The 20,767-nt window shown below is 48.7% G+C and overlaps 1 protein-coding gene across 9 annotated transcripts in view; it reads left to right on the top strand.

Moving 5' to 3' along the window:
• The window catches only part of KPNA7 (karyopherin subunit alpha 7), a 79,966-nt gene that overhangs the window by 17,810 nt on the left and 41,389 nt on the right, over positions 1–20,767 (top strand). For 4 of the 9 annotated variants that reach the window (XM_054693711.1, XM_054693710.1, XM_054693709.1 and 1 more), the window contains one exon: positions 20,648–20,745. The exons of 4 other annotated variants lie outside the window; for them this stretch is intronic. In XM_054693711.1, the coding sequence (XP_054549686.1) occupies positions 20,648–20,745 (98 nt within the window). Of the gene's footprint in view, positions 1–20,647; positions 20,746–20,767 lie in introns of those variants that run through there. One more of the 9 variants, XM_054693715.1, reaches the window with a different exon arrangement.

Here is a 20,767-nt window from a genome sequence, read left to right as displayed (position 1 = left end):
AGATTGTTCCTCAGAGGCTCGAGGAGGAACCAATCCTGTCAACACTGTGATTTCCGACTTCTGAGAAATTAAATGTGCATTGTTTTAAGTTTAGGGTAGTTTATTCCAGTAACCCTAGGAACATAATGCATATGAGAAACTCTTGATTTGTATATGTCTCTTCTGTACCCTTACTAACTTCCACATTATCTCCATTCCACATACCCTTGGAGTGCCGTGTCTTTATTTTCTGTATTCTCATGCATTGACATTGGGGATTTGCTGATGCTGGAAAGACACCCCCCTTCCTCCACAGATAGATAATTCCAAGAGATAGGAAACTACTGGATTTCAAATCAAACCAACCAGTCTAGAGCCTACACCCCCAAATCCCTCTTCTGTGGGGCTCGCACTCTGGGCCTGGCTTCACTGATAACTCCAGGGTATCCTCAAGTTAGCCCCAGAAATTCAGCAAGAACTAACTTGTCTTTATTCCATGGCTCACCATCTAATAATTTTTTCCTCTAGATGTAGGCAGGGATTGGGGTTCCCTAGTCACCTGAAGATAGTACCTGAGCAAATATGATTTCCCCAGCCTGCTCTAGCCTGTCACTGAGGTCTTCGAGGTCCCAGGACAGGTTACTTGGTTGTTTCTCCACCTGGGTGACAGTTAGTGGCATTAATGAGGCTGTCTGCGAGCTCCTCTTTCCAAGGAGAAGACTGTGCTGAGCACATCCTGTCTGTGAGGCCAGAGGCCTGTACTGGGTGGCTCCTCGCTCAGTACAGGTTGCTCTGCCCTCCCTGCACATGGTGGACCTTAGTGCCATCCTGCCCCAGCCCAGTAACGGTTTTGGAGTTTAGGCAAGTTATGGTTCATCTCCCACCAGCCTCTGGCCTCACCCCGCTGGGGGATCCCTGCCCTCAAGCCTCCCCCCACTCCTAATACATGCGTTCTACTTTTATGTCTTTTTACCTGTGCAGGTAGGGGCTGTTTTATTCCCTAGAAATTCCTTGCCTAGAAATTCCTTCCTGCATCAGCCTATCAAATCCAGTCTTCTAGTACCCAGGCAAATGCTGCCTCCTCCACCTGCCCAGAACTGGCCTTTCCCTGGGTTCACACCACCTAGCATCTTTGCATCTCACATCATAATCGGTGTGCATGTTTAGCACAGTGTTTGCACACAGTTGGTGCTCAAGAAACCAGTAGACTTCTTCAGCTGGAAACCTGTCCTACTCTCTATTGGATGGGAACTTCTGCTTATGGTTGGACTGTGGTGGCAATTGGGCCTTTGATTCAAGACAGGGCAGAGGTATTTCCTTACCTGGGCTCTCAACTGCCAGTTCTTCCTCCCGCCCCTCAACTCAGGCCTGGTCGACAGATAAGTAGATAAGGGGGGGTTTCTCTCCTTTGTGAGGTATAGAAACTTACCTATTTGGCCATTTAAAATAGAAATGATGGGTGAGAAGTAAGTATAGGATGGACACAGTGAAAAGCTTGAAAATCACAGTCTTAGGAGTGTATTTCCAGAGGCAGAAGAGGGAAACATTCAGGGGACTTATTTTAGATTCCTGGTGTTGGCAGACATGGGGATGAGGCTCCATTGTTTGGTTTTGGCTGTCAGCTTTCTCTTTTGCACCGTGTGCACCATGCCATGGTCAGCACCAGTGACCAATCAGAGCTGACTCTGCATGCCAGAGCCTGAGCCTGTAAAAGTAGCCCTTGGAAAGTATGTGGTCTCCCTATGATCCCAAAAGCTCTTGCTTGTTGTTGCCTCTGTGGATCAGGGTTTCCTTGTCTTTAGAGGTCGCAGGGCACTTCCATATACACCACTCAGCCTTAACACTCTGGGGCCATACCTCCCAGTGTGCCCAGGACCACTCTGATTCATGCCTGCTGCCCCCTTTGACTCTGAAAACTGTCCTAGTTTGGGTGATAAATTAAATGGTTACCCCACTTTAAGAAACCTGGAAGTTGGGTAACAAGATATGACCATAACCATTTCACTGATGAGATTTAGGAAGGCCCCTTGACTTTACTAAGGGCCCCAGCTAAGGGATAGCAAAGCCAGCATTTAAACCTGGGGCCTCCAGTCTTTAGTCTCCACCCACTCCACTGGGGAGAAGCCTGCGGTGCCTGCCTGGTGCAGTTCCTCCAGGGCCTTCTTCTCTTTCTGGAGCTCGGCAATGGAGTCTTCTCAGAGTGGCAATGGAGTCTTCTCAGAGCGAGAGGTCCCTGGTCAGGGTGCGGACCTTATGATCCAGGGCCTGTAAATTGGGGGAGGAGACAGATGGACTCTTTTTTTTTTTTTTTTAAGATTTTATTTATTTATTTATACAAGCACTGGGTACAGTCAGATGCATGGGAGGGTGAGAGAATTCACCAGAGCCAGAGTGGGTAGCAGAACAGGCAGACCGATGAAGTACACTGCTGAGGGGAGCAGCCGGCGCGGCCGGAGAGGTCTGCGTGCCATGTGGGACCCTCGCCGGTGGTCAGGGATCAAACCGGCGCTGCAGAGGCTGTGGGCACCAGGGAGGACCGACAGATGGACTCCTAAGGCTGGGAACACCCCCCTCCATGGGGAGGAGAGAAGGAGGAAGCACTTGCTCTAGGAGAGGGTCCTCAGGTTGGCTTCACTCTAGAGTTACCCATGTGCCTAAGAAGTGCCAATGTCCAGGGCATGTACCAACAAAACCAGAATCTTGGCGCAGGGGAACTGCAAGGACCCCAGTGAAAGCCTTTGCTACTCAAAGCCTGATCCTTGGAGGTCAGCAGTGGCAAAGCTAGAGGGGCACAGGTTTGGACTGTGGCTACTTTCCCTGCTTGTGGCCCCCACCCTCCTGCAAAGGCAGCAAGGGGCAGGATGACATCAGGATCCAGGGCTCTTCCTGGAGCTGCCGAATGGGCAACAATAGCTTGTTTGGGCAGAAATCCACCATAATGTTTGGATTGCCTGTTCCAGGAAGGGGAAAGTGTGGACATGGTGCTGATAAAGAACATTCTGTGAGAGGCCCAGAAAAGCTGAGGCTGGATGGGCAGCTGGCCCAGATGTCTGGGAATCCAGGCACAAGGAGGCCTGAGCCTACATGTCACCATGGTGAGAACAGTGCTTAATCTCCTTAGCTGCTCAGTCCAACAGAACTTTCTGCAATGACAGACGTGGCCTCTGTTCTGTCCACCACAACAGCACTCGTCTGTGTGGCCACTGAGCACTGGAAATGCTGCAAATGGACTGAGGAAGCACATGTTAAATTAAGGTAAAAATAGCCCCCATGATCAGGCCTGGTGTCCTGGGGATCCCTGGCCCTGAGAGGAACATAGCAGACCCAACAGCCCCCTTACCTGCTTTCCCTTCTCTGTCTTAGCCAGAGTGGGCGCCAGGCCCTCCAGGTCCCGCTTCAGGTCGCTCACCTCCCCCTCCAGCTGGCACTTGGTGGCTCTCAGCGAGTGCCCTCCTTCCTCCAGCCGCTCCCTTGTCCGAGATCCAGCTCTCCAGCTCCATTTTGGTTTTCATCATCTGGGTCAGGCGCTCCTCTGCATCACTCAGGTTCTCTTGCTCCTGAGGAAAGAAAGAAAGCCCCAGTCAGAGGCAGGGGTCCAGGCAACTGTAGGGACCCCAAAGACCATTACCAAGAAGGCAGGCTAGCCTGACAGGTCCAAAACTAATGTGTCCCGAGAGCACATGGACTGGGCTAGCTCCCAGCCCCTGTGGTATGTGACAAAGTGTGGTCTCTCCTGGGAGCTGGTTAGGAGGGAAAATCTCAGGCCCCTCCCAAGAACTGTAGCATCAAATCTGCCTTTTAATGAGATTCCAGATGGTCAGATGCACCTTCAGGTTTTAGCATCAATGGTCCAGAAGTCAAGGGCACTGAGGCACAACACACCACTGTTAGCCCAGGCTCTGCATCTCATTTGCTGACCCTGGGGTGCTGATGAATTCATCTGTCAGCGGGGAGAGGCTGCTCACCCAAATGACTCCTAGTGTTGATTTAGCACTCCCGTGTTAGCAAATTACTTTCTATCCACATTCCTCATTATAACAACCCTGAGAAGCAAGTAAGGCAGGTGTTACTGTAACTACAAGCTACAGTTTAGAGATGAGAGAACCAATACTCAGAGGAAGGTGGAATTGCTGAAAGGATATGGGCAGCAACCTGGTGCCCTGGGTGTCCACTGGGGTCTCCCTGAGGTGGGGTCAGTGGTATAAGACTACAACTGGCTACAGAGTCAGAAGGTGGGGCCAGCTGGTGACTTCTAGCACATGACATAACTTCTGAAATTTAGTTCTTTACAAAATAAAGGAAATAGTCATTGTGAAGTTAAGGGGATGGGGGGCATGAAGGCACTTCACTGTGGTCCTCACTTGGCCTCAGTCTCCCCAAATGTAAAATAGGAGGCTCAACTTGAGCATCTTCTGGGGGTATCAAGAGCATATGGAGAACGATGTTAAAGATAGCCCTGGGGGAAACAAGGATGATATAAGCTCTAACGCCCTCCTGGCCTCGGAGGCATATGGACACTTGGGACGCCTTCCAGTCGTGGGGTTTCCGTGGATGGGCTTGGACCTTAAATGTCTGTCAAGTGGAGTTTTCTTTTTTAAGATTTATTTTTATTTTTGCATACAAGAACTGGGGTGTAGGCCAGAGATGCGGGAGGTGAGAGGATTCCCCAGAGACAGAGTGGGGAACAAAACAGGCAGATGAACTGAAATACACTGCTGAGGGGAGCAGTGGGCGAGACAGGAGAGGTCTGCTGTGCCACGTGGGTAGCTCCCTGGCTGGGGATTGAACTTGTGCTGCAGTGGCTGGCGATAGCTTGATAGCACTGACTTTAACCCTTGCGTCACCAGGGAGGCCCCAAGTGGAGTTTTCTACCCTATATGATGCATATGAAAATCAGGCATTTTGAGGTTGTGGGAGGTCAGATCAGAGAAATCCCCTTGGTAAACAAGGAGGGTCTTGGTAGTGAACACAGTCCCAATGGGGAATGCAGGGGCTCCCCATGGAAACCAGGCCATTTGTCCTTCCCAGGAGGGCAGTATTGCACTTGACCGGCCAGGCAAAGGAGGCAAAGAAAAGAGGACCAGTCACTGAGGGTCCCAGGCAGAGCTCGGCTCCCCCCAGGAGTGCTGCTTCACCTCATCTTGTGGCTGCCATGTCTGGACAATCCCAGCAGCCCTATGCATTCCCAGGCTGCTCTTGTGGGACAATAAGTATATGATGGAGACTTTTTGATAGTTAGGTGAAGGGCACATTGCAATGACATTGCAATGAAGGGAAAGTAAGGGCTGGGAATCCCTGGTGGTCTGGAGGGACATGGCTTCTCTCCTTCCTGGGTCTGCCTCTTGGGCAGTTGCCAAGCCTTTCGCTCCCCTCCCCCTCAGGGCTTCGCGTACAGCCTGCAGCTGGATGGTGGGTTGTTCTCTTGGCTGAGCACGGCAATCTTCTCCTCCAGTTCTTTGATCTTGTTCACCAGCTCCTGTGTTTTGGACATGGCATTTCTCAGCTCCTCCTCCTTGGCCTTCATCTCTTCCTCTTGACGTGCCGTGTTCAGGAGCGGCTTGACCTGGACCTAAGCAGTATCATAGAGTGTTGGGTAGGCTTGGCCAGGGTCCCAGGGGAAGGTCTGTGCCTCAGACTGGACCTTCCTCTCTTCCTTCATCTCTAAAGTACTTCATTTTCAGACATCTTTGCAGCATCCTGCAACATCCCACTCCCAAGAGATACCCCCACACAGGACCGAGGACCCCAGCCCACCGGCAATGGCAGTCCCGGCCGGCATGGCCTCCCAGCACCCACCTTGTTGTAGAGGTTCCACCAGCCCCAGAAACGCAGCTACAGGAACTTCCGCATGTTCCGCTTGAGGACTTTCAGGCCGATTCTGCAAAGGAACCCAGAGTTACAGGGCTCAACATGCAGGTATCAGGGTCTGGCCTCTTTGATGGCAGAGAGCAGGAGACCAAGACACACCACCCATTTCTTCCTGTATTTCCTCTCCTCTGCGTCCTTCCCCAAATCATCCAATAGTCTCTGAATCCCATGATCTGCTAAGTCTCTGGAATCCACCCCTCCTTGTACCCTGAACTTCATTCATCTGTCACATACTGAGAACCTCCAAGTCCCTGGGCTGGGTCGGGGCTGCTGTCCCACCCTTCAACTCCAACAGGTGTGCCTGCCTTCACGGGGAACCTGTTGGACATGGCATTCACGGAGAACCTGTTGGTGGGCCTCAGGGCTTCATGACTGTTATTATTTACCCATCACTGTTACTATTACTAATATTATAACCATAAAGAGCCGTTCAGTCATGGAAGTCCAAGCTATTTTCTAATGGCTACATTAAGGAAATAGCTGATAAACATGATTGTGAGGTGGGGTTTGAAATGAGATTTCCTGGGCCCTCATTCAATCTCTGCATGAACCTGGCCCAATTCCTTAGCCCTTCTGACCTCAGTTTCTACTTCTGTAAAATGGCGGCTGCCCCTGGCACATCCCTCTCACATCACCACCATCCAGATCAAGTGAGGGGAAGGTTGGGAACATGGCTTCAACACTGTTGAGAGAAGGTTATATTAGGTGGTCTCTGTTATTGTTAGGGGGAAAAGGATGTCCCAAAGCAAATTCCATATAGGCTTTGTGGACTCCACCCCCACCCCAGGTCAAAGCCAAAGACACTGGGAACTCCAAATCCCATCACCACCAAAAGGAAGGTGGCTGGGACCTGAGGGTGGGGTTAAGCAGCCAGGTGGATACAAAAGGCAGACACGTGGGCTTTGGGGGCTCTCCATTTTTGGGCTCTCGGCCAGCTCGCAGCGTCCGGCCAGCTCTGAGAGTGACTTTGGGTTTCCAGGTCGTCGGATCGGGTAGGACGCATTAAAGACTTTATTTCCCTATTTTCTCCCTGAGTTGTACATTTTCCTTATTTCTTTTTCTCTTGTAAATAAACCTTTTATTAACCCTTTTGTGTGTGTCTGTAGTAGAGTATTCATAAGTCCCTTTAAAGCGCGCGGGTGAGGACCCACAGCCAGGAACCCGTTTAATATCGGGGTTGCTCTATAATATTATGAGTTGAATTGTGTTCACCCCCAAAAGATATGCTGAAGTCCTAACCCCAAGTGAATGTCACTTGTAAATGTGACTTTGTTTGGAAATAAATCTTTGCAGATGTGGTTAGGTTAAGACGAGGCCATATTGGAGTAGGGTAGGCCCCTGATCCTAACTGACAGGTGTCCTGAACACAGAGAGAAGGCCTTATGAAGATAGAGGCAGAGACTGGAGTGATGTGGCCACAGCCAAAGAATGGCTGAGGCCATAAGGATGGAAGAGGCAAGAAAGTAGCCTCTGCTAGAGGCTTCAGAGGGAGCGTGACTCTTCAAACCCATTGCTTTCAGACTGCAAACCTTCAGGTCCGTGAGAATATACACTTCTCTGTTTTCAGGCACAGTATGTGATGCTTTGTTGAAGCGTCTCTAGGAGACTAGCATAGGCCTGTGATAGGGTTCTTTGGCTAAGCAAAGACACAGGCACCCTCCCGTCCCCTCCCTGCCTCTTGTCACTAATGAACTGATCACTGTGTGGGTGGGATCCCTGGTCATTCTGTGGGTATAAGCGTGGCTTCAGTGGTCCTGCCCTGTTGATTGAAAGGTCCATGCAGCAGGCCGGAATGCAAAAGCCTACCCGGAAGCCCACCTGGGGGGCAGGAATGCGGATACCTACCTGGAGGACTCAGACAATGAGCCTCCCCCCTCCCACTACGAGTCTCATCTCAGACAAAGAACCTCTACCTGCCCTACAAACTTTTCCCGCCCTACGAGCCCAACTACCCACCTGACCTCTCCTCGCCCTATAAAACCCTGCTTCCCCCTAACAACGAGCGCGACTCCACTGACCCCTGCCTTGGGTCTGTGAGGTCCGCCCGGGGCGCAATAAACTTTCCCTCCCTTTGAGAAATGTAGCCTGGCTCTCCTTGTCTTTACCGCGCCAAACCTTTCATTGATGTTTGTGAGCATTACCTTCCATCCAGCTTCTTCTTGAATTCAGTCCTCATAAGGAAACCCCAAAGCTGACACTGCAACACTGTCATGATCTTGGCCAGATGCTCGTCCCACATGTCTTCAAGCTTGACCAGGATACCTGCTCGAAAGAATAACTGGGTGGAGTGAAGAGACACATGTCTGAAAACAGCCCAGCTGCCACCAATGACATTTCTAAAGTTCTGAAGTTCAGAAGAGTTCTTAAGAATCAAAAGAGCCAGTCTGGAGCTGATTGATGTGTGAGCCTCTCAGAAATAGCTGACTCCCCCTGGACACCTCCAGGGGACAGACCACTGCCAGCCTCAGCTGCAGCCTCAGCCTCCCGTTCCTCTTGCTCTTGGAGTCTCCTCTGGGCTCTAGCTCTGGCCTTGCACTTGCTAGCCAGAGGAACTTGGACATACCTCCTCACACCTCAGGACCTTAGTCCTCATCTGTGAAATGGAGAGCTGGCCCCGTCCTCAGAGGGTGGCTGTAAGGATGAAATGAGGTAACAAGTGGAAAGAATGGAAAAGAACTTCTGTTAACTGGGAAGCTCCAAGTGTGATGAGCCGTCATCATCCTCACTGCTTTGGCTAGTGCCCAGCAGGCAGAAAGCCAAGGGGCCTCCTTTCCAGGCCACCTCGGGACAGTTGTTAATCATGGTCACATGGGATCTGGGAGCAGAAAGAGGGAAAGTGATCATGAGGGGAGAGGGAGTTGACTTTATAAAAAGGAGGGAGAATTTTACCAGTGCTACACAATTTCAGGCATCCAGCTCTCGTGTGATTGGGACTCATGCCAGGAAAACAAGGCTAGCATTGCAATGTGTGTTAGAAGGAGCTGGAGACACCCAACCTTGGAGAAATGCAAATTTTCAGTTATAAGATACCTTTCACCCTTCTTCCACCTGTGACATATAAGGTAAAAGAAGTGGAGGCAAGGATGAGGATCAAGGGGAAGATGAATTGGTACATCAGTTCTGAAAAATGGCTTGACATTCCCTTGTCAAGTTCAGTGTTAGTATACCCTGCAGCAGGAAACTGTCCTTCTCGGTGTATCTCTCTATCCTAGTGGCCCCACCTGGAGGGCTTTGGAACAATGGTGGTGCCTGGGCATAGTGATTTCAATTTCCTGCGCAGCTCAGATGATCCTAATATACAGCCAAGGATGAGAGCTTAGGTCTAGAGAAGCACCTATTAGGACTGTGTGCAAGATGTTCATAGCAGCATTGCTGGTAACTGCAAAAAAGGGAGAAGGAACAACCCAATATCCAAGGAGAAGAAAAAGAATAAGTGATATGGCCAACAAGGATGAAGCTTAGAAACGTGATGACAAGTGACAAAAGCATGTCACAGAAGAATGTATCAAGTATGAAGTATGAGACTTTCACCAAGTTCAAAACCTGGGCCATATGTGTATATAAAGCTATTTTTTTTAAAGGTAAGGGAATGGTTAACATAAAGATTCAGGACAGGGCCTCCCTGGTGGCGTAGCGGGTTGAGCGCAATGCTGTGAAGCTGTCCGCAGCCTCCACAGCGCCAGTTCGATTCCCATCCGGCCAGGGAGAGTCCCACATGGAGTCAGACCTCTCCTGACTCGCCCGCTGCTCCCCTCAGCAGTGCTTTCGGTCCGTCTGCCTGTTCTGTTCCCTGCTCTGTCTCTGGTGAATCCTCTCACCCTCCCGCAAATCTGCCCTGTACCCCAGCTTTTGTATAAATAAAATAAATCTTTAAAAAAAAAAAAAAGATTCAGGTCAAGGGCTACTCCTGGGGGTATGAGGAAGGAGAGGAAAGAGATACAAACATTAAATCTGGGTTTTTAAGTAAGCTGTCATATTGGGGTACAGTCTGGAGTAGACGGACATCTCACATCATTTGCCTGGCTGATGCTTACAATCCCAACAGGACTTTGCAGGGCCAGGAAGTGGGACAGACACAGGGTGGCCCAGGCACCATGAGTCAGGACCAGGAGGCTGCTGCCTAAGTCAACTCTGACTCACCTGCCAGCTCAGGGCCCAGGGCTGTCTGTGTGGGTGGGCTGAGATTATGGTGCTTCACCCCCAACCCCACCCACACACATCCTGCTGGTTAAATCCAGGCACTTGATTCTGATTGACTCTTTTTATTCTTAGAAGTCTGGGACTCATGCAGTACTAAGAATATTCTACCATTTATTGAATACCACTCTGTATGAGCTGAGTTTTCATGCACATTGCTGCTAATCACCCCCAAGCCTCATGAGATTGACTTTATCAGTCCTGATTTTTTCCAAGAAGGACACTGAGGCTCTCAGCAGCTGAGAGGCTTGCCTAAGGCATGCAACTGGTCCACTGCTGAGAGCTGGTACTCACACCTGGAAGCCCATCTTCTTGGGACAAAGCTAAAAGGGGGCAGAGAGGGAGCACCATTAGAGGCCCCTACCTTGGTATGTCAGATTTTTTATTCATTCACATCCAGGTTGATGGAACCAGTTAGCAACTCTGAGGCCTTCTTGTTGTCCACAAAACCCTGAGGAATGATGTTGGGATTCAGGACTTGGTACCTGTTAGGAGAGAAATAACACTGTTATCCTTTCTAAGCTGGCAGCCTGTGGTCTGTCAAAGAGCCTGGGTGCCAGGGTTAGACCTGTGTTACAGGTGCCCACACATGCAGACAGGTGGGACTGATGGGAGGCTTGGGGGGGTGAATGTTTGTGGGTGTTGGGGTTTAGGGAGGAGGTTTTCCTAAAAATGAAGACACAAAATAATTATTTTCTGATAGAACTGAGAGTAGAAAAGGGAGCATTGGTCCCGGAAGAGGAGATGCACCTCTCTTCCTGACCTGCCAGCAGCCCCTTTGTGAAGTTGGGCACATCCCTCCCCAATCACAGATTTCAGAGCGTGCTACTGACCCTTCTTGCTCCATCACTCTGTAGCTATATGTATTAGCAAGTAGATATAGAGAAGTAAAATCATCTTAAGGTGAGGGTCTTAATTTTGGGTTGCCCCAGAAGTAGACACGTGCAATTTGTGTATTTGGGAGGTGGCAGCATTAAGAAGTGGGCAGGGAAACCAATAAAAGACATGTTATCCAGCCAGTTATCACAATGGGCAACTGGGACCCCAATTTAAGCTTGCTGGGGGACCCTGAGAATTGTGGTGTGCTATAACCAGCACCCACCAGGTTGTAACAGCCAACTGTGAATATTTCTTCCCAGCCCCACATTCAGGGATGTCCTGTTGGTAGCTTGAAATCAGTCTTGGTAGGAACGTTTATATCATGAAAATGGGCAGCCCTGCAAATCATTTTTATTAAACCTGTAGAGCCTTTTACCAGCACACTGTATCTGAAAGCCGATACAGAACATGCCTCTGAGTTAGCCCCCAGAAGACTGAGGGACTGAAGTGTTTATGCACTAACCGTCCTTTGTCACTGGTAGAAGCCTGCGCCACCAAGTCATGCCTGATATTTTCAGCTTGCCTGGTAGCAAGGCAGGCTCCAGCATCTAGGGAAAGCCCCCAGGCAAAGAAATAGAGGTGCTGGCAGTTGAGGATTGTGCCAGCATGTACTAAAATAGTGAGAGCAAAGCAGCGTCCATCATCACACCCACAGTGTCTGCTGCAGTGGGACTAATTCTACAACAGTCAATCCCTGGAAATGGAGAACTGTACTCTAGGTAGCAAGAAGACACCTCTCACTCTGGGTACTGCAACCTATTTGGGAAGCCCTTCCTGCAAATATGGATGCCTTCCAGGACTCAGTTGCAAGCCAACTGGTGCATGATCAGGTGGACAACCACCACACCTGGCCCAGGGTAGGAGTCACTCGTTAGGGTGAGACAGGTCTCTCCTTGCCATTCAAGGAGGCTGAACTGGGCATCCATGTCATCCACTGCAATCTCCTCTCACCAAGACCTAGGGGGTCCCAAGTCCCCACCAGTGAGCCAGGGCCCAGAGGCTCTCCTAAGTGTGAGTTCTGGCTGGGTGAGCACCACTCTGCTTTACATAGCAGCCAGAACATGATTTCTGGATGACCCCTTGTTGGGGATTCTTTCATTGCACCGTTTTGCCCCCATCATCCCTGATGGTTAAAAATGGACTTAAGTTGGTGGGAACATGAACTTCACAGCTCCTAAACACTTCCAGCAGGGAGACACCCGCCAGCCAGCCGGGATAGAACCAGCACTGCAGAAGCTGCAGACAGCTTCACAGCGTGGTGCTCAACCACCTGCACCACCAGGGGAGGCCCATACCAGCTACTTTTTATGTTCTCAATAACCATGGTTGGCTGTTGGCTATTCTATTGAGCAGTGGCTGCCATATTGGACAGAAGAGATCTTCCCCATCATCTCTAAAAGTTCATTGGGTAACACTGCTCTTAGAAGTCCAGTGACTTGCTCGGTTTGATATGTTTTACAATAAGTGGGACCCTACTGATTCAGTGCTGGCTTTTTGTAGAATCTTGGTGGTAGAAAGAACCATTGTGCCTGCCCATGGCTAATCTCCCTACTGGAAGGTTGCTGCTCCTCTGCTATGATGCCTCCAATGAGCTGGCTCCCTTTGACTTAGAATCCTAGGGAAGTAATAAAATTCTTCTTCACGCAACATTTCCCCATTGGCTGCCCTTTGTCACTTTGGAAACTGCTTATACTAATGCCCAAACATTGTCTAGAAGACCTGCCAGCCAACTTTAGGACATAAAGCCTTAGGCACTGATACCTTGCTTTGTCATGTTGGGCAAGTCCCATCACTCTCTTGGTTTCAGTGTGAAGATGATGTAATTGAACTGGACCATCTCTAAGGGTCTTTCTTTCTGCTCCATGGTCCTGTGGTTCTGTGAATCCTTCAGAGGGAAACAGGCTTCTTGAATGACAGAAGCAACCATAGGCTTAGAAGTGAAATCATCCTGTCCATGACTTTGAAGTGGCAGCCAGACCACCACACCATGGAAAGGTAGGGTTTGAATCACTGGACACAGGGTGGCCTCTGGGGCAGCCCCTACTCATCCTGTGGAAGTTGGAGACTGCCATCAAAGAGGACCCTCTTTTCTGCTTCTTGCTTCTGGTTGGAGAAGAGAAAAAAGCACAGTTCACATCAGTACCCAATACCCAGCAATGGGGCAGCAGTCCCATTAATTGCTTTGTGTCAAAGGACATGCATTCTCTGACTTGTAAAAAAGACTTTTGGGGAGGGACTAGATGAGGTAGGGCCTCCTAATGAGATGTAATGGGGAGTGGGAGAATGAACGGACTATGGCCTAGTTGTCAAAAGGAGTGTTGTGCTCCCTGGAGAATGTGTGACCTTTGACTTAGGGCTCAAGGTGACAAAATGCTCCCATTGCTTGGGGAGGAGGAAGAGCCACAGAACACCTAGAGAAAGGATGTCAGCCCCAGGAGATCTGCAGTTCTTGCCCTGCTGAGTGGCAGCTCCACTGGGCAGCTTCCATTGAGGAGGGAAGCAGAGCTGGCTTTGCATTCACCTCAGACAGAAGAGCATGAAGCAGAAAATAAACACAGAGTGTGTGGGTATCAACTTTTCTAAAGCACTCTCGCCCTACCTGGAGCTGTTGTGGACCCAGTGATCAGCTCAGTTAATGGAAATTCCCAGGTTGCATCTGCATCCCCTTTTTGCAGCATCATCCATGGCCTAACTCAAGCACTTGTCACTTATTCATTCATCAAAAGTTGAGTAAGAGAGTTTTATATTCTATTTTGGCCACCGAAGGGCATTAGCATAGAAAGACTGGACACAATATGGTATCAGCCGTACCAGGAGCCTCCTCTTCCTTGAAGTGAAGGGCCAGAATCCCCAGGGTTGAGTTCTGGAATGAGCCCACCACTATCATTCCGGGAGTCTTCTTCTCCAGTCAGCCCGTGATGTTGTAACCCACTTAGAAGGGGGTAAATGCCAGTGGTTTCTTTCAGGCCCAGACTTTTCCTTTCAGGTCCCATAGCCAGAACCTCTGCCCACAGCTCTGACCCACTGGGACCCCAGGATCCACCTTGAAGCCCTGGCTCAGTCCTTGTCCTGTGACTTGCCTGGGGTCCTGAGATGTTCATGAACCCCCAGCCTGAGGTGGAGACTTTATCAATTGCCTTCTCACGTATTTGCAGTTTGCCTATATAGAACACCTTGTCACAGCGTTGCTGACAAACCAGGACTCCCCACTATTATCTGCTAGGCTGTGACCTTCTTGTCTATGTCTTGCTTTTCCAACAATAATTACTTCCCTGACCCCTGGATTTTCTTGTACGTAATTGGATTGATTTTTTCATGTTCAGCCCTTACTGTCAGTGACTGGCCTTGACCAGCTACACAACAAGCTCTCTACAAGGTCATCTGGTCTCTCCTTGCCGAGAAGTACACAACCCCTGAGCCACTGCCTGGTGGAAGTGAGGCTCCATCCATTCAGAACTAGGGGCTCCATCTGTCTAGGTAATTAGACAGCTACTAATTTCTGTTTCCCATTGATGTTGTGGCCCCAGCTGGAGATGCAAAGAGGAAGGTGCCTCTCAGATCCTTCCATTGAGGGAAGCAGACGAGAGAAGCCCAAACCTTTGGCTTGTTCATCTCCTACAAAGTGTCATTTGTCATCCCTGAGCCTCATTTTAGAGCCTTCTTGGGAGTGCATAGGCCCATTTGACTTTGAATATTCTATTGCTATAAATTCGGATCTCTTCTGACTCTAGTGGGAGGCGAGGGGAACACTGCAATTCAGCCCCAGCCAGCTGTTCTCCAGCACATCAGCACCATCCACTTTGCAGTAATTGGCATTGTTATGGTTGATGAGATCATAACCTTCTGGCCCAGATGCCCAATCTTTCCTGACAGCTCTGAGGCTGCTGTTTTCCTCCTCTTAACCCATAAAAACTCAACAAATTTTGGCGGTAACAGGGACTTTGGCATGTATGACAATTTTGAAATTCCAGGGAAAGTAAACAGATTTTATAAGCTTTTTGAATGAGTGTTGTCTCCATTATCAATTATTCAAATAGAACTCGAGAGTCCTGACTGCACTTAATTTCCCTCTTCCCTAAGGACTAAGTTTGTCATGAGTGATAAAGTCACTCTGTAGATGTCACCTTGGGCTGGCAGCTACAAGCTATCAGAGAGATGACTTAATCAATTGGGAAATAATTAATGGGCTCATAGAATCATTTATTTATTTATTTATGCAAATGCCACTTCTGACCATGACCAAAGTTCAGCCATCAAACCATGGGCCGTTAGAGGATGGTGTGGACCTGGCAGGTCTGAGGGCACAAACTGCTGGCTGCTCTCTAGGGGGCATCCTTCGCTGAACTGCTTTGGAGTTTTCAGTGGGAGAAGTGATGAGGAAGTATTTCAATGAGCTGATCACGCCATGACTGTGCTAGTTGGAGGCAAGGGGCTCGGGAAGGGTGTATCAGGAGTGGACCACAGCCGGCAGGTGGCTACAGGGGTGGGGGTGCTAAAGCAGTACTCACAGTGCCGGCATAGTGGACGAGCTCTAAATGGGCCTCATGCCCCTTGCCCTTGTCCCCCTTGGGCTTGAGGAAGTTTTGGACTTGTCCAGGTGGTTGTCATACAGGACCGCCTTGAATGTGGCATTGGTGGCTTTGGGGAAGACACACTTTTCCTCCAAGATGGAGAAGATGCCCGTGGACTAGAAGGAAAGAGGAGTGGGTAGCATTAAGGGAGGCCAAGCATCCCAACAAGGTCACTATGGCATTGTTCTGGGGGCAGAATGCCCCACGCATGCGGCCAACCAGGAAGCAGAAACTCGTGGCCATTTGGGCATAAAAGAGGCCAGAATTCATCATGTCCAATGGAAGGGACTGGCAGACTTCTGAAGGGGCCATAGAGTCCCAAATGCTAATCTAAAGCTAAACAATAGCTCTCAGAAAAACTGAGAAGTCAATGACACCTATCCTCTCTGCTGTTAATTCTCTTTATTTGCTTCTCCACAGTGACATTCCTGACCACCCAGGGGCTTTATGCAGCTTTTCTTACAAAAAAGTGAGCTCAGAAATGCTGTTCATGACTTAATATGTCTCCATTGGAGGAAGGTCAAGGCTATTAAAGAGGACATCTATGGGGATTTATGGTCAACTAATCTTTGACAAAGGAGCAAAGAATATGCATTGGAGCAAAGAAAGTTTGTTCAATAAATGGTGCTGGGAAAACTGGGTCGCTACAAGCAAAAGAATGAAGCTTGACTACTACCTAACACCATGCACAAAAACCAACTCAAAATGGGTTAAAAAACTAGACATAAGACCTGAAACCATAAAATACATAGAAGGAAATATAGGCGAAACACTACATGACATGCACCTCAAAGACATCTTTACAGACACATCACCCAAAGCAGTGATAGTGAAGGCAAAGATAAACAGCTGGGACTACATCAAATTAAAGAACTTCTGCACAGCAAAAGAGACAATAACAAAAACAAAGAGAAACCCCACCGACTGGGAGAACATTTTGCACACAACACTAATGATAAAGGACTGGTCACAAAAATCTACAAAGAGCTGATGAGACTCAACAAAAACAAAGAAAATAATCCAGTCAAAAAATGAGCAGAAGAGCTAAAATGAAACTTCTCTGAAGAGGAAATGCAAATGGCCAACAGGCATATGAAAAAATGTTCAACATCACTTGTCATCAGGGAAATGCAAATCAAAACTACCATGAGATACCATCTTACACCAGTGAGAATGGCACATATTAAAAAAACAAGCAACAACAAATATTGGTGAGGTTGTGGAGAAATAGGAACTCTTCTGCACTGTTGGTGGGAGTGCAAACTGGTGCAACCACTATGGAGAGCTTTGTGGAGATTTCTTGACCTATTAAACATAGAGCTTCCATATGATCCAGCAATTGCACTCCTAGGTATTTACCCAAAGGACACAGAAACATCCATTCCAAAGAGCACCTGCACCCCTATGTTTATAGCAGCACTGTTTACAATAGCTAAGCTATGGAAACAACCCAAATGCCCAAAAACAGATGACTGGATCAAGAAGAGGTGGTACATATACACCATGGAATCTTACTCAGCATTTAAAAAAGATAAACACATGCCATTTGCAGCAACATGGATGGAGCTGGAAGGGATCATGCTCAGCGAAATAAGCCAGAAAGAAAAAGAAAAATACCGGATGGTCTCACTCATAGCAGGAATCTAGAAAACTTAAATAAGGGACCAGGAAAAAGAATAACTATAAGAAAGAAAATATCAAAATCAACAAACAACTATGAACCTGAGACACTTTATGGAGGGTGGGGGCGGGGAAAGGAGGGCTTGGGGTCAAAATAAGGGGGTTGTAATAGTATGGGGAATATAAAAATAAAATTAAAAAAAAAAAAAGAAGAAGACATCTGTGGGCCTCCCCAGTGGTGCAGCAGGTTGAGCGCAGCGTTGTGAAGCTGTCCACAGCCTCTGCAGTGTGGGTTCGATCCCGGCCGGCCAGGGAGATACCCACATGGTCCGGCAGACCTCTCCTGTCTCGCCCGCTGCTCCCCTCAGCAGTGCCTTCGGTCTGTCTGCCTATTCTGCTCCTCACTCTGTCTCTGGTGAATCCTCTCACCCTCCCGTGGATCTGGCCTATACCCCAGTTCTTGTATAAATAAATAAATCTTAAAAAAAAAAAGACATCTGGAAGAGGGTAATCCTTAACCTCAAAGCTCAAGCAGGAGGACATTTCAGGCTCTGTGACAGCTGGACAGAGAGGTAATTGTTGGTGTTGGGGGATACGGGGGTCTGTGTACACAGCCTGTGTTTGGACACCCTGTTTTCCTGGGAGCCTCAGGGACCCCTGGCTGCCTCCAAGATAGATTATCTATGGCTGCCCAGAGACGAGCCTCAGGGACAAAATAGGTTCTTTTGTTCTTTTACTTTTTAAATTTTCACTTTGAAATAATTTCGGGTTTGCAAAAATACTGCACAAACAGTGCAAAGTATTCTATGTACCCTTCATCTAACATCTCCAAATGTTAACAGAAACACTGTACAATAATGAAAACTGGGAAATTAACATTGAGGCAATGCTGCAAACACACTTTCTTTAAATTTGGTCATCTGTCTCATCAGTGCATTTTTCTATTCCTTTTCTTCATTTAATCAACAATATATATTCTAGGCCATTTGTTAATGCATTTTTTATGGTGTGGCTATAGGGGAGACTGTTAGATTGGTATTAGAATCTCATTCTGTCACTTACAGGTTGCATGACCTTGGATCAGTGACCTCCCTTCTCTGTGTGTCAGTGTCCCCATCTGTGAAATGGTTATAATAAATCATCCCCCACTGTGGTCACTTGTAATGATCCAGCGAGCTAAGGCACATAGCAGCCCAATTAGCCATGGCCACTGAGGTTGCTATTGACACTATTTTGCATAGAGGAAGCTAGAGGTCACACCACATCAATGGTACTGCTGACTTCCCCACATCCAGGCACCATCTCCCTGTAGGCCCCTGTGGAGTCCTCAGCCCGCCTCATACCCCTCCTTAGGGAAGCAGTTCACCTTTTTCAGAAGGTCGATGCAGGCTGCAGGTCAAGATTGAAGTCAATGAAGAGTCAGTCTATGCCCTTCCTCTTGTACTCCTGTGCCAGCACAAACGTGGTGGTTGAAGAACCTGAAGAACTGCTGCAGAATGTGACACCAAAAGCGTGGCTCTGACTCCTGGCTTGTCTCTGGAGGATATGGAAGTCTGGGCATGCAAGGGGCATTTCTGGTTTGCAGCCTCCATTGAGCCTGGTATGTCTGAAATGTGCAAGAAGCCCTGGAGAGCAGTAAACCCTGGACACCAGCTGCCTCCTCCAGAATGGCCCTGATCTAACACCTACATTCCTCGGTGTCCACCTCAGCTTGCTCCTCTCTGGGCTTCTGCTTGAACTTCATGTTGCCAAAGTGCATGATGCCCCCAGTCAGCTTGTGCACTCTGGTCTTCCCCTCAGGACTGAAGCCCAGCACATCCTGCTCATCCCACTTGCTGCCCGCAGATTTCCATACAAAGTCCCACCAAAATTCTAAGAAGGCTTAATTATAGGTGTACGGCACTGGGCTGATTACATGTGTATAGACTGAGAGACAGAAGGGACACTTACGTGATTAGCATAGACTGGTTTTCACGATCTGCAGGGAAGAAAACAACAACAGGAAGCTGTAATTAGAAAACCTTAGAAACTAGATGTTTGACATCACCCTGCCAAACAGTCCACAGCTCCCTTATCCCACCCAACCTGAAGAGTGGCCATAACAGGGCCTCCCCTGTGGCGCAGCAGTTGAGCGCTGGGTTGCAAAGCTGCCCACAGCTTCTGCAGCGCCGGTTCAATCCCTGGCTGCTCCCCGGCCACCGGAGGAGGGTCCCACATGGCGCGCAGACCTCTCCTGCTGCCCGCTGCTCCCCTCAGCAGTGTACTTCGGTCCTTCTGCCTGCTCTGCTCCCTGCTCTGGCTCTGGTGAATTCTGTCACATTCCGTCGCTCCTGACTGATTTTTTAATGGGCCCATACTGATTTTTTAATGGGCCCTTATACAAGCACTATACAGTGCTTGTATAAATAAATAAATAAATCTTTTTTTTTAAAAAAAGAGAGACTTTAAAAAAAAAAAAAAGAGTGGCCATAACAGCCATTGGAGGTCGAGAACCCAAGGGTCCTGCAGGGTCCATGGCTGCCTGCAAGCGACACTATCAATGAAAAGGCCAAGAATTTGCCACGATCTCTGTTCCTACCCGCCCCACCCTGACTGTTACCACCATTCCTAAGTATTATAACACGAAGAGAAATGGTAATAAAATCATGTCATAGGACTCTGCTCTGTGACAGAAATCATTCAGGGAAGAGTACATTGTTAACCTGAGTTACTTCACTTGACCTCCCATGTTTTTGTGACACAGAGTGTGAGGTAAGGCTGGGACTTGCACTCACTCAATATTTAGCTAAGAACTTCAACTGGCGGTGGGGAGGGGATGGGGGAGGTGTCAGGGTCGGGATTGGGTACCACGTGGCTCTAATGCCTTTGGAGCAACAAGGGCAAAGGAACTTCTGTGGCCCAGCATCTCAGTCCCACGTAGCCATGAACATGTCGTGCTTAGCTTTGTCCAAGATGGAGAAGAGGTGGGGCGGCATCTCCAGGAGCTTTTTGCCCTTGTACATGTTGGCCACTCAGGCCCTGTAGATGGGCAGCCACCTATAAGGGTTGACGGTCACACAGAACAAGACCAAGGGAGGGAAGGAAGATGGTTTAGGTGGCCCTTCTAGCCCCAGCCTGTCACAGGGCAGCCTGACTGGAGGTGAAGGGGGTAGAATCTGAGTCTCTCCTCGGTAAACAAGACCAGTCTTCTCTTTAATATGTATTTGTTTCACTGACTTTTGGTTTAGTTATTTGAATAGATAACACAGTCACTGTATGGCAAATACGCAGCAAAATGCCCCCCGCCCCCAACCAAGTGCCCGCCCTGCCCCTCTTCCCGCAGGTAACACCTGGTTTCCTGTGCCTCCTCCCATGGTCACTGAGGCATGTATAAACAAATCCAGAGACATGTTCTTATGTCCTCACCCACCTGCCTTGGTTTTAAAACAAAATATAGTATTCACTAATACTGTTTAATACCTCGCTTTTTGCACTTAATATATCTGAGGGATTTTCCATGAGCATTCACAGAGATTTCTGGGGTGTTTTAACAGCTGCAGAGTCCTCCCTCTGTGGCCACACACAACCCCCTACTGGTGGCAGCTGGGTTCAATTGATCTCTTAAGACTCCAGCTTCTCTTTTTACTCCAAGGTAAGTTTATGACGAAATGGGC

The sequence above is a fragment of the Talpa occidentalis genome, unplaced genomic scaffold (assembly GCF_014898055.3).
Source record: "Talpa occidentalis isolate TD23 unplaced genomic scaffold, MPIMG_talOcc4v2.1 talOcc4.12, whole genome shotgun sequence".
NCBI lineage: Eukaryota > Metazoa > Chordata > Mammalia > Eulipotyphla > Talpidae > Talpa > Talpa occidentalis.
Note: the sequence above shows the minus strand (reverse complement) of the source record. Positions and strands in the feature narration are given on the sequence as shown.